Raw genomic sequence first — 12,860 nt, forward strand, 5'->3', positions numbered from 1 at the left:
TCATGACAGTGCATTTATACATTAAAATCATGGTCCTTCATGACAGTGCATTTATTTATTAAAATCATGGTCCTACATGACTGCATTTATATATTAAAATCATGGTCCTACATGACAGTGCATTTATATATTAAAATCATGGTCCTACATGACAGTGCATTTATATATCAAAATCATGGTCCTTCATGACAGTGCATTTATATATCAAAATCATGGTCCTTCATGACAGTGCATTTATATATCAAAATCATGGTCCTTCATGACAGTGCATTTATATATCAAAATCATGGTCCTACATGACAGTGCATTTATATATCAAAATCATGGTCCTACATGACAGTGCATTTATATATTAAAATCATGGTCCTTCATGACAGTGCATTTATATATTAAAATCATGGTCCTTCATGACAGTGCATTTATATATCAAAGTCATGGTCCTTCATGACAGTGCATTTATAAATAAAAGTCATGGTCCTACATGACAGTGCATTTATATATCAAAATCATGGTCCTTCATGACAGTGCATTTATATATCAAAATCATGGTCCTTCATGACAGTGCATTTATATATCAAAATCATGGTCCTTCATGACAGTGCATTTATATATCAAAATCATGGTCCTTCATGACAGTGCATTTATATATCAAAGTCATGGTCCTTCATGACAGTGCATTTATATATCAAAGTCATGGTCCTTCATGACAGTGCATTTATATATCAAAATCATGGTCCTTCATGACAGTGCATTTATATATCAAAATCATGGTCCTTCATGACAGTGCATTTATATATTAAAATCATGGTCCTTCATGACAGTGCATTTATATATTAAAATCATAGTCCTTCATGACAGTGCATTTATATATCAAAATCATGGTCCTTCATGACAGTGCATTTATATATCAAAATCATGGTCACAAATACAGCTGGATGCTCAGGTAAGTGTTATTGTAGAAACAAATTTCACTTCAAAAACTTTTTTCTTCTTGAAATACCTGATCATAACATAATTAAAGAATAGGCAAGAGGTATACAGAGATACATCTCTATTCCCTTGAGATGACCTTCATTACAGTTTATTAAAATGCAAATTATCTTAAGAGTCTAAGGTCATGTATGAGTTAATGTTAGCACAGTCTAATGGAGGGATGGGAACAAATTCCCAGACTGTCCTGAAGACAGTGATTCTCCCACTAATTTCATTGATGGAGGGATGGGAAAAAATTCACAGACTGTGTGCTGACAACAGTGCTTCTCCTAATAATCTCATTGATGGAGAAGGGGAAAAAATTCCCAGACTGTGTACTGAAGACAGTGGTTCTCACACTAATTTCATTGATGGAGGGATGGGAAAAAATTCACAGACTGTGTGCTGACAACAGTGCTTCTCCTAATAATCTCATTGATGGAGAAGGGGAAAAAATTCCCAGACTGTGTACTGAAGACAGTGGTTCTCACACTAATTTCACTGATGGAGGGATGGGAACAAATTCTCAGACTATGTGCTAAAGACATTAATCTCATTAATGCTGGTCCAGTTTAACCAATCACTTAAAATCTGATGGGTGGTGAACTCTTGAAAAAAATGTCTCCTGTCCCTTCTGGCTTTTTTTCTGGAACAACCATCATTAATTTTATCACAATCTTTATCATCATCTTGCTTAAATCTACCATCTAGCCAGTCTTGCTTAAATCTACCATCTACCCAGTCTTGCTTAAATCTGCCATCTACCCAGTCTTGCTTAAATCTACCATCTACCCAGTCTTGCTTAAATCTACCATCTACCCAGTCTTGCTTAAATCTACCATCTACCCAGTCTTGCTTAAATCTACCATCTACCCAGTCTTGCTTAAATCTACCATCTAGCCAGTCTTGTTTAAATCTACCATCTACCCAGTCTTGCTTAAATCTACCATCTACCCAGTCTTGCTTAAATCTACCATCTAGCCAGTCTTGCTTAAATCTACCATCTAGCCAGTCTTGCTTAAATCTACCATCTAGCCAGTCTTGTTTAAATCTACCATCTAGCCAGTCTTGCTTAAATCTACCATCTAGCCAGTCTTGCTTAAATCTACCATCTAGCCAGTCTTGCTTAAATCTACCATCTAGCCAGTCTTGCTTAAATCTACCATCTAGCCAGTCTTGTTTAAATCTACCATCTACCCAGTCTTGCTTAAATCTACCATCTAGCCAGTCTTGCTTAAATCTGCCATATACCCAGTCTTGCTTAAATCTACCATCTAGCCAGTCTTGCTTAATCCTATATCTAGCCAGTCTTGCTTAAATCTACCATCTAGCCAGTCTTGCTTAAATCTGCCATATACCCAGTCTTGCTTAAATCTACCATCTAGCCAGTCTTGCTTAATCCTATATCTAGCCAGTCTTGCTTAAATCTACCATCTACCCAGTCTTGTTTAAATCTACCATCTACCCAGTCTTGCTTAAATCTACCATCTAGCCAGTCTTGCTTAATCCTACTATCTAGCCAGTCTTGCTTAAATCTACCATCTACCCAGTCTTGCTTAAATCTACCATCTACCCAGTCTTGCTTAAATCTACCATCTACCCAGTCTTGCTTAATCTACCATCTACCCAGTCTTGCTTAAATCTACCACATACCCAGTCTTGCTTAAATCTACCATCCACTCACAGAAGTGTTAATATTTGGCAGTTGTTATATAAAATCTAGTTTTTATGTTTATAAATATTTTTTTTTACTGAAATGGGCATTAAGTTAATAGATAGGGTAACAATGTATACTTTTATTTCAGTTTTATTATTATACTTCTGAGCAAAAAAAATCACTTTGCATCAAAGTATTAAACCAATGACAGTTTACTTCATTTAATTTACATTGGATTATTACTTTACATGTTTGGCAAACAATGGTTGCAGAGATGCATAATTGCACATGCAATCAATTTGGAAATGAGAACAGAAGATCTTAATGAAGCATTCCTCCAACTAATAAATAATCATAACTAGATGTATAAGAATAACTTGTCAATCAGCTTTGTAACTTGTCCTTATCAAATAGCTTTATTATTTGTCTGTATCAATCAGCTTTGCAATTTGTATCAATTGGCTTTCTAATTTGTCTGCATCAATCAGCTTCATAACTTGTCCATATCAATAAACTTTGTAACTTGTCCATATCAATCAGCTTTGCAATTTGTCCATATCAATCAGCTTGGTAATTTGTCTGTATCAATCAGCTTTGTAACTTGTCTGTATCAATCAGCTTTGTACTCTGTCCGTATCAATCAGCTTTGTAACTTGTCCATATCAATAAGCATTGTAACTTGTCCATATCAATCAGCTTTAAAGCTTGTCTGTAACAATCAGCTTTCTAATTTGAATCAATTGGCTTTCTAATTTGTCTGTATCAATCAGCTTTGTAACTTGTCCATATCAATCAGCTTTGTAACTTGTCTGTATCAATCAGCTTTGTAACTTGTCTGTATCAATCAGCTTTGTAATTTGTATCAATCAGCTTTGTAATTTGTCTGCATCAATCAGCTTTGTAACTTGTCCATATCAATCAGCTTTGTAACTTGTCCATATCTATAAGCCTTGTAATTTGTCTGTATCAATCAGCATTGTAACTTATCCATACCAATCAGCTTTGTAACTTGCCTGTATCAATAAGCTTTGCAACTTATCCATATCTATGAGCCTTGTAATTTGTCTGTATCAATCAGCATTGTAACTTATCCATACCAATCAGCTTTGTTACTTGTCTGTATCAAGCAGCTTTGTAACTTGTCTGTATCAATCAGCTTTGTAATTTGTATCAATCAGGTTTGTATTCTGCCTGTCTCAATCAGCTTTGTAACTTGTCCATATCAATAAGCCTTGTAATTTGTCTGTATCAATCAGCTTTGTAACTTATCTGTATCAATCAGCTTTGTAACTTATCCATACCAATCAGCTTTGTAACTTATCTGTATCAATCAGCTTTGTAACTTGTCCATATCAATCAGCTCTGTAACTTGTCCATATGAATTAGCTTTGTGACTTGTCCATATAAATAAGCTGTGTCACTTGTCCATATCAATCAGCTTTGTAACTTGTCCATATCAGTTAGCTTTGTGACTTGTCCATATCAATAAGCCTTGTAATTTGTCTGTATCAATCAGCTTTGTAACTTATCTGTATCAATCAGCTTTGTAACTTGTTCAAAGCAACCAGCTTTGTAACTTGTCCATATATGAATCAGCATTAAAAAATTTACCTGGGAGTCTTGATCTGTGGCTAGAACATCAATGACAGGCGTCTGAGTGGCAATAGTAAATGGCACAGTTACAGAATATGAAGTATTCTGAAAAACTGGTGCAAAGAGATTACGGATCACATTTATGGTAACCCTGGCATCTTGTACAGCAGTCAGTGATGGGCTGCCACCATCAAAAGCTTGCACACTGAATGTATATGTAGAAGTTTTAGAAATGTCATTATATAGTGGTACTCGGACCAAGATTTCTCCTGTTGCAGAATTGAGTTCAAAGTATGTGAAAATATCCTGGTTAGATGTTAGGATTTGGTAGGTGACTCTGTTATAAGGTGCCTGAAAAATAAATAAAAAACTATATTAAACCAAAAGAAAGCATGGATGAAAAATACTTATTATTGATTTTCTCCCAAACAATACTGATGCAAGTCAGTCTTAAAGTAAATATACACAACTGATGATTTTCTTATAGTCAATACAATCAAAGGATGACTCTCAGTCTTATAGTCAATATACTCAAAGGATGACTGTTAGCCTTAAAGTCAATATACTCAATGGATGACTGTCCAGTCTTATCATCAATACATGCAAAGGATGACTGTCCAGTCTTATAGTCAGTACACTTAAAGATTACTGTTAAGTCTTATAGTCAGTACACTTAAAGGATTACTGTCCAGTCTTATAGTCAGTAAACTTAAAGACTCAAAGGATGACTGTCAGTCTTATGGTCAATACACTCAATGGATGAATGTCCAGTCTTATAGTCAGTACACTCAAATGTCGACTCTCCAGTCTTATAGTTAATACACTCAAAGGTTGACTGTCCAGTCTTATAGTCAATACACTTAAATCATGACTGTCAGTCTTATAGTCAAGAAACTCAAAGGATGATTGTCAGTCTTACAGTCACTACACTCAAAGGATGACTGTCCTGTCTCATAGTCAGTACATTTAAAAGACGATTGTCAGTCTTATAGTCAGTACACTCAAAGGATAAATGTCCAGTCTTATAGTCAATACACTCAAAGGATTAATGTCCAGTTTTATATGCAGTACACTCAAAGGATGACTGTTAGAGTTATAGTCACTACACTTAAAAAATGACTGTCAGCCTTATATTCAATACACTCATTGGTTGACTGTCTGGTCTTATAGTCAGTACACTTGAAGGATGACTGTTAAGTTTATAGCCACTACACTCAAAGGATGACTGTCAGTCTTATAATTAGTACACTCAGTGGATGATTGTCCAGTCTCACAGTCAAAACACTCAAAGGATGATTGTCAGTCTTAATATCAATGCACTTGAATGATAACTGTCAGTCTTAGAGTCAGTACACTTAAAGATTACTGTTAAGTCTTATAGTCAATACACTCAAAGGATTATTTTTTGTTGTAGGGTTTAACACCATTTTTTAGCACATGATAGGCTATACATGGTGGCCAGTATTAATGGTGGAGGAAGAACCCGGGAAGAACCACCGACCCACGAGAAGCTACTGGCAAGCTTTCTCACATACCCACATTGGCTGAATCCGAGACTCGAACCCATGCAGACAGAGGTGAGATGGCAGTGATCCGTAATGGAGAGCACTTTAGACCACTTGGCCACTCAGGGCCCCCTCAAAGGATGACAGTTAGTCCTATAGTCAATACACTCAATGGATGACTGCCAGTCTTAATGTCAATACACTCAAAGGATGACTGCCAGTCTTATAGTCAATACACTCAATGGATGACTGCCAGTCTTATAGTCAATACACTCAAAGGATGACAGTTAGTCCTATAGTCAATACACTCAATGGATGACTGCCAGTCTTAATGTCAATACACTCAATGGATGACTGCCAGTCTTATAGTCAGTACACTCAATGGATGACTGCCAGTCTTATAGTCAATACACTCAAAGTAAGACTGTCCAGTCTTATAGTCAATACACTCAAAGTAAGACTGCCAGTCTTATAGTCAATACACTCAATGGATGACTGCCAGTCTTAATGTCAATACACTCAAAGGATGACTGCCAGTCTTATAGTCAATACACTCAAAGTAAGACTGTCCAGTCTTAATGTCAATACACTCAAAGGATAAAAGTTAGTCCTATAGTCAATACACTCAAAGGATGACTGCCAGTCTTATGTTCAATACATTCAAAGGATCACTATCCAGTCTTAAAGTCAATACACTCAAAGGATGACTGTCCAGACTTATAGTCAATACACTCCATGGAAGACTGTCCAGACTTATAGTCAATACTCTCAACTAAGCTATAGGTACTCATAATTCTTTAACCTACAAATAACTTTGTTATGTATAATGTAATAATTAATTCCTAGTATGTACTAATAAATTCAACCATGCATAAAGTTCTAAGTACGTACATTAAATCAAATAAGGAAACAAGAGGTTCAAGTTGGCCCATTATTGCTCACATGCTTGTCATTATTGAACAGTTTACCATTTCATTGAACAAGATTATGTAGTACTCTAAGAACATGACACTCTGTAAACTATCTCCAATACTTTGCATCCTGTAGATTCTTTTTATATTACTATATATAGACTGATACAGCTATAATTATCATGCAATGACCTAACTCATATTCAAACTTATCCAAGATCTTGATGATAGAAATCTATCAACAAAGTTTTATCAAAAACGAATGGGAAATATAGTTCTCAGTGAGCTAACAAGCTCAGCCAATCAGATGTGAATCACATAATCATGGACTGATCCAATTTATTATAAACCTCAATAAGATCATGATATCATAATCTTAATTACCATGCTCCAGAATGGCAATAAGCTCAATTACTATGCTCCAGAATGGCAATAAGCTCAATTACTATGCTCCAGAATGGCAATAATCTCAAGTACTATGCTCCAGATGGCAATAAACTGAATTACTATGCTCCAAAGTGGCAATAAGCTCAATTACTATGCTCCAGAATGGCAATAATCTCAAGTACTATGCTCCAGAATGGCAATAAGCTCAATTACTATGCTCCAGAATGGCAATAAGCTCAATTACTATGCTCTACAGTGGCAATAAACTTGATTACTATGCTCCACAGTGGCAATAAATTATTTACCCATCATTATCACAAATACTACATACTACACTCACCTCCTTTCTTTTTAAAAGTAGTGATGACCTTGACCTTGGAATCCTTAAGCAATCATGCTGTTTTCCTTATCAAGGACGACCTAACTAACATTTGGTGAATTTATTCAGTGGAACTTGTGCTACCATACCAAAACTTCTCCTTTATTAGTGATCCTGATTGTATATAAACAGTTTTACATAGTATGATCATGGTGGAGTTTGAAATTCTGAGTCCACTAACCAAGAGTCTTTATATCTTATAGGACAATCTAATTGTACATCAAGAATAACACAGGGTATTGCATGGAAATAATTTTCTGTTAGCAGTTACAGTAACCTTGACCTTTGACTTTTTGACCTCCAAATCAATAGTATTCTTAGAATAACTTTGTTCTAACGTAAAACCAGCATCTAAAGTTTGATGAAGGCATGTGAAAAGGTGCCCATATCATTGTAAATAAATCATTTTGCTTTGAGCAAACCATGACATTGGTCTTTGACCATTTAACTACTAAGTAGATATTTATCTTCAACTCTTCCAGGTTAAGGTTTGATGAAGGTATATGAAGTAAAACTCGTGTTATTTTACACATTGTTACTATAACTGTCGTGTTATCAGCTTCATCTTAGAGTGAGCATATATACAATTCTGACCATGAATTGATGCTTTCATCTACAGTCATTATGTTTTTGCACTTGTGTATGCATGCGTCATCTTATCACTGACCAAAGATAAATATAATTTTGTTATGCAGCAACTGGATTGGTTTTTGGAAATAATGTCTTTTTTACCTCATTTTTTCAATCAGTACAACTTAGGTCAACCATTCTGTTAAAAAGACACAGATTTGAATGTTGTTTGTAACTCACAATTCTATCAGCATCGATGGCCATCACTGTCAGAATGGAAGTCCTAGAGTTCTGAGTTTCCAAGATAGTTTGGTTATATGATGCCTGCTGAAATACTGGTCTGCGGAGGTTTCGAGTGATGAATATTCTAGCAAGGACTGTAGCAGAACGTGGAGGTGATCCTGTGTCATATGCAACAACTCTACCAGTGTAAGAAATCACACTATCAGTGGCCAGGTCACTCTTCAGCGTAAATACTCCTGTTGTCCCGTTGAAGTTAAAATACTGAGCGATGTTGTCATCACCAATGAGCCGGTAACCAGTTATACCAGTCTGGCCACTCTGAAGAAAAAACAGTACTGTTAACATTTCTTAAATGAAGAAAAATAAGCAGCACATTGATGGCAGAGTCATTACATGCCTGTGTAGTAATATGTAATATTACAGTCATTACATGCCTGTGTAGTAATATGTAATATTACAGAGTTATTACATGCCTGAGTCATAATATTACAGAGTTATTACATAGTAATTTACATAGTGATTACATATATGTGTAGTAATATTGCAGATTGATTACATAACTAGTGGTAATATTACAGAGTGATTATTTAATCATCAGAGTTGACTAGTCCTAAAAACATGTTTACATAAATCACTGGCACTATGACATAAAGATATGCATCAATCTTTTAAGTACGCCATTTGATAATATAAAAATTGTATGACTTAAAATTATGGACATTTTACTAATGATAGATTTTTACAACTTACAAAGGTTGCAAATATTCTTGTTTTTGTTTAGTAATGAAATACTACATGGCCTCTTTTTCCAAAAACTTGGTTTTTACATTTAGTTCTAAACCTCAGAAAATGTAAACTGTCAAAAAATGTATCTTTTTAAAGTCAAAAGTTGAGGAAATTTTGTAAAAGAGATCAAACCAAAATTAAAATGAGACATTTCCCTGGCTTTAGTCCAGAGGTAATATGCTTGCTTTGCATCTATGCTGTCCCATGTTCAATATGGATGAACCCTTAACAGTAACCTAGGACAATCTCCAAGGCTTTTAAAAGTACCCAATGAATTTCTACAACTCATATAAGATATATAAAGTACTTAATTAATTTCTACATCTGATACAAGATATACAAAGAACCTAATGAATTTCTACACCTGATAAAAGATATACAAAGAACCTAATGAATTTCTACACCTGATAAAAGATATTCAAAGAACCTAATAAATTTCTAACACTCATGCAAGATATATAAAGTACCTAATGAATCTATACATCTGATACAAGATATATAAAGTACCTAATGAATTTCTAAACCTGATACAAGATATACAATGAACCTAATGAATTTCTACACCTGATACAAGATAGTCAAAGAACCTAATGAATTTCTAACACTCATGCAAGATATATAAAGTACCTAATGAATCTATACATCTGATACAAGATATATAAAGTACCTAATGAATTTCTACACCTGATACAAGATATACAAAGAACCTAATGAATTTCTACAACTCATAAAATATATACAAAGAACCTAATGAATATCCACACTTGATACATTGTGTACCAAGAACCTAATGAATTTCTACATCTGATACAAGATATACAAAGAACCTAATGAATTTCTAAACCTGATAGAAGATATACAATGAACCTAATGAATTTCTACACCTGATACAAGATATTCAAAGAACCTAATGAATTTCTAACACTCATACAAGATATATAAAGTACCTAATGAATCTATACACCTGATACAAGATATACAAAGAACCTAATGAATTTCTAACACTCATACAAGATATATAAAGTACCTAATGAATCTATATACCTGATACAAGATATTCAAAGAACCTAATGAATTTCTAACACTCATACAAGATATATAAAGTACCTAATGAATCTATATACCTGATACAAGATATACAAAGAACCTAATGAATTTCTACACCTGATACAAGATATATAAAGTACCTAATGAATTTGTGAAACTCATACAAGATATAAATAGTACCTAATGAATCTATACACCTGATACAAGATATATAAAGTACCTAATGAATCTATATACCTGATACAAGATATACAAAGAACCTAATGAATTTCTACACCTGATACAAGATATATAAAGTACCTAATGAATTTGTGAAACTCATACAAGATATATAAAGTACCTAATGAATCTATACACCTGATGCAAGATATATAAAGTACCTAATGAATTTGTGAAACTCATACAAGATATAAATAGTACCTAATGAATTTCTACAACTGATGCAAGATATATAAAGCATAAATTTATTCTCATTTACCACACTATCAGGATCAACAGCGGTGACTCGTAGTATTGTAGAACCATCAATAGCAGTAGTTTCTGGTATGGTGGTCTGATATGGTGTGCCTATGAAAACAGGGTCATTTTCGTTTCTGATGATGCTGATATTGACCACGGCTTGGTTGAAACTGGACCGTGAGGGAAGACCATTGTCTGCACCTGTGACAATGATTTGGACACTTCCAAGGCCAAGGTCAAGCAAAGATTTGGTGACAGTGATTCGGCAAGTGTAAGTGTTCAGTCCAAAATAATCTACAGCAGCAGGAGGTGTAATTGAGAGAACTGAACAAAACACATTTTGCTGAAATTAAAATTAAATGAAAAACATGTAACAAATATTACAAACACATCAACCAGTATAAAGTTTAATTAATAAACATAAACATTCTTGATCAAAAAGCTGTCACAATTTAATTTCAACTTTTCTTAAGGACTGTGCTACAAGGTGAAAATTTCCCATCAGAAAGACTCTGAAAATACCACAAGGCAAGTATTTGTAATAGCCAATGGGAAAGAGGATGTTTCTAAATATCATACAATTTTAGCACCCACCATAACTTGTACTGCTTCTGCTACCTGCATAATCATCACCATTTTGCTACTCATAATTTTTCCTGTCCCTAGATCCCTCCATAGACATTAATTATAGTACTTGCAAATCATCATCATCATCATCATCATCACTGATTTTGTGAAGTTAAAAAAACATCTTTAGGACTTAGTGAGATCAAACACAAAATATAATAAAATGGCTACACCACAACACTTACCCCATCAGCATCTGACACTGTCACATCCACCAGGGAAATCCCAATGGTATAATCCTCAGCTATTGTCCGAGCATAGAAGCTAGGATTGAACCCAGGTGCATTTGGATTTCGGTTGATGTTGATGGTCACATTTGTAGAAGCTACTTGATTTGGATAGAATGTGTCATATGCCTTCACTCCTAACTGAAAATAATAAAGATAGACTGTGTCATTTGCCTTTACTCCCAACTGAAAATAATAATAAACAGACTATGTCATTTGCCTTCACTCCCAACTGGAAATAATAATAAATAGACTGTGTAATACACTTACACTCCCAACTGAAAATAATAATAAATAGACTGTGTAATATACCTACACTCCCAACTGAAAATAATAATATCCACAAATGCATAGACATGTTACTGTAGCATTAATTATGCATGTTACTGTAGCATTAGTTATGCATGTTACTGTAGCTTTAGTTATACATGTTACTGTAGCTCTAGTTATACATGTTACTGTAGCTCTAGTTATACATGTTACTGTAGCTTTAGTTATACATGTTACTGTAGCTCTAGTTATACATGTTACTGTAGCTTTAGTTATACATGTTACTGTAGCATTAGTTATGCATGTTACTGTAGCATTAGTTATGCATGTTACTGTAGCTTTAGTTATACATGTTACTGTAGCTCTAGTTATACATGTTACTGTAGCTTTAGTTATACATGTTACTGTAGCATTAATTATGCATGTTACTGTAGCATTAGTTATGCATGTTACTGTAGCATTAGTTATGCATGTTACTGTAGCTTTAGTTATACATGTTACTGTAGCTCTAGTTATACATGTTACTGTAGCTTTAGTTATACATGTTACTGTAGCTTTAGTTATACATGTTACTGTAGCTCTAGTTATACATGTTACTGTAGCTCTAGTTATACATGTTACTGTAGCTCTAGTTATACATGTTACTGTAGCTTTAGTTATACATGTTACTGTAGCTCTAGTTATACATGTTACTGTAGCTTTAGTTATACATGTTACTGTAGCTTTAGTTATGCATGTTACTGTAGCTCTAGTTATACATGTTATGTAGCTTTAGTTATGCATGTTACTGTAGCTTTAGTTATACATGTTACTGTAGCTCTAGTTATACATGTTACTGTAGCTTTAGTTATGAATGTTACTGTAGCTTTAGTTATGCTTAACTAAACTCTGTGACATTAAGTTGAAAACTGTGATCAGTGACCTTTCCCCTCTCCCTTTCAAAAATTACCTATGAGCTTCATGTTTCAATTTTACTTTTTATTTTTCATTCTGAAGTTATGTCCCTTTTCTCCCAATGCATTGTGCAAACGATATGATGATTTGCTAACATAAGCAGGAGAAACAATACAAATAAAGACTGTCCAAATTAATAAAAAACCAGGACAAATCATTCACAATTCAAATGTTGTATTCAAGCAAGTAAAATCATAATTCAATTGTTGTACCTTGAAAGTAAATTCACTCACAATCATACCTATGCAAATAAAATCACTCACAATTCAACTC

General features: G+C 34.1%; 1 protein-coding gene across 1 annotated transcript in view; it reads right to left on the reverse strand.

Moving 5' to 3' along the window:
• Positions 1-12,860, reverse strand: part of LOC149802467 (uncharacterized) — a 512,180-nt gene that overhangs the window by 415,871 nt on the left and 83,449 nt on the right. The window contains exons 21-24 of the mRNA XM_089951513.1: positions 11,322-11,504; positions 10,529-10,852; positions 8,215-8,535; positions 4,241-4,573 (exon numbers count right to left, since the gene is read on the reverse strand). Coding sequence (XP_089807639.1) covers positions 4,241-4,573; positions 8,215-8,535; positions 10,529-10,852; positions 11,322-11,504 — 1,161 coding nt within the window. The remainder of the gene's footprint in view (positions 1-4,240; positions 4,574-8,214; positions 8,536-10,528; positions 10,853-11,321; positions 11,505-12,860) is intronic.

The sequence above is a fragment of the Sinohyriopsis cumingii genome, chromosome 3 (genome assembly GCF_028554795.1).
Source record: "Sinohyriopsis cumingii isolate HCF-2022 chromosome 3, ASM2855479v2, whole genome shotgun sequence".
Lineage (NCBI taxonomy): Eukaryota > Metazoa > Mollusca > Bivalvia > Unionida > Unionidae > Sinohyriopsis > Sinohyriopsis cumingii.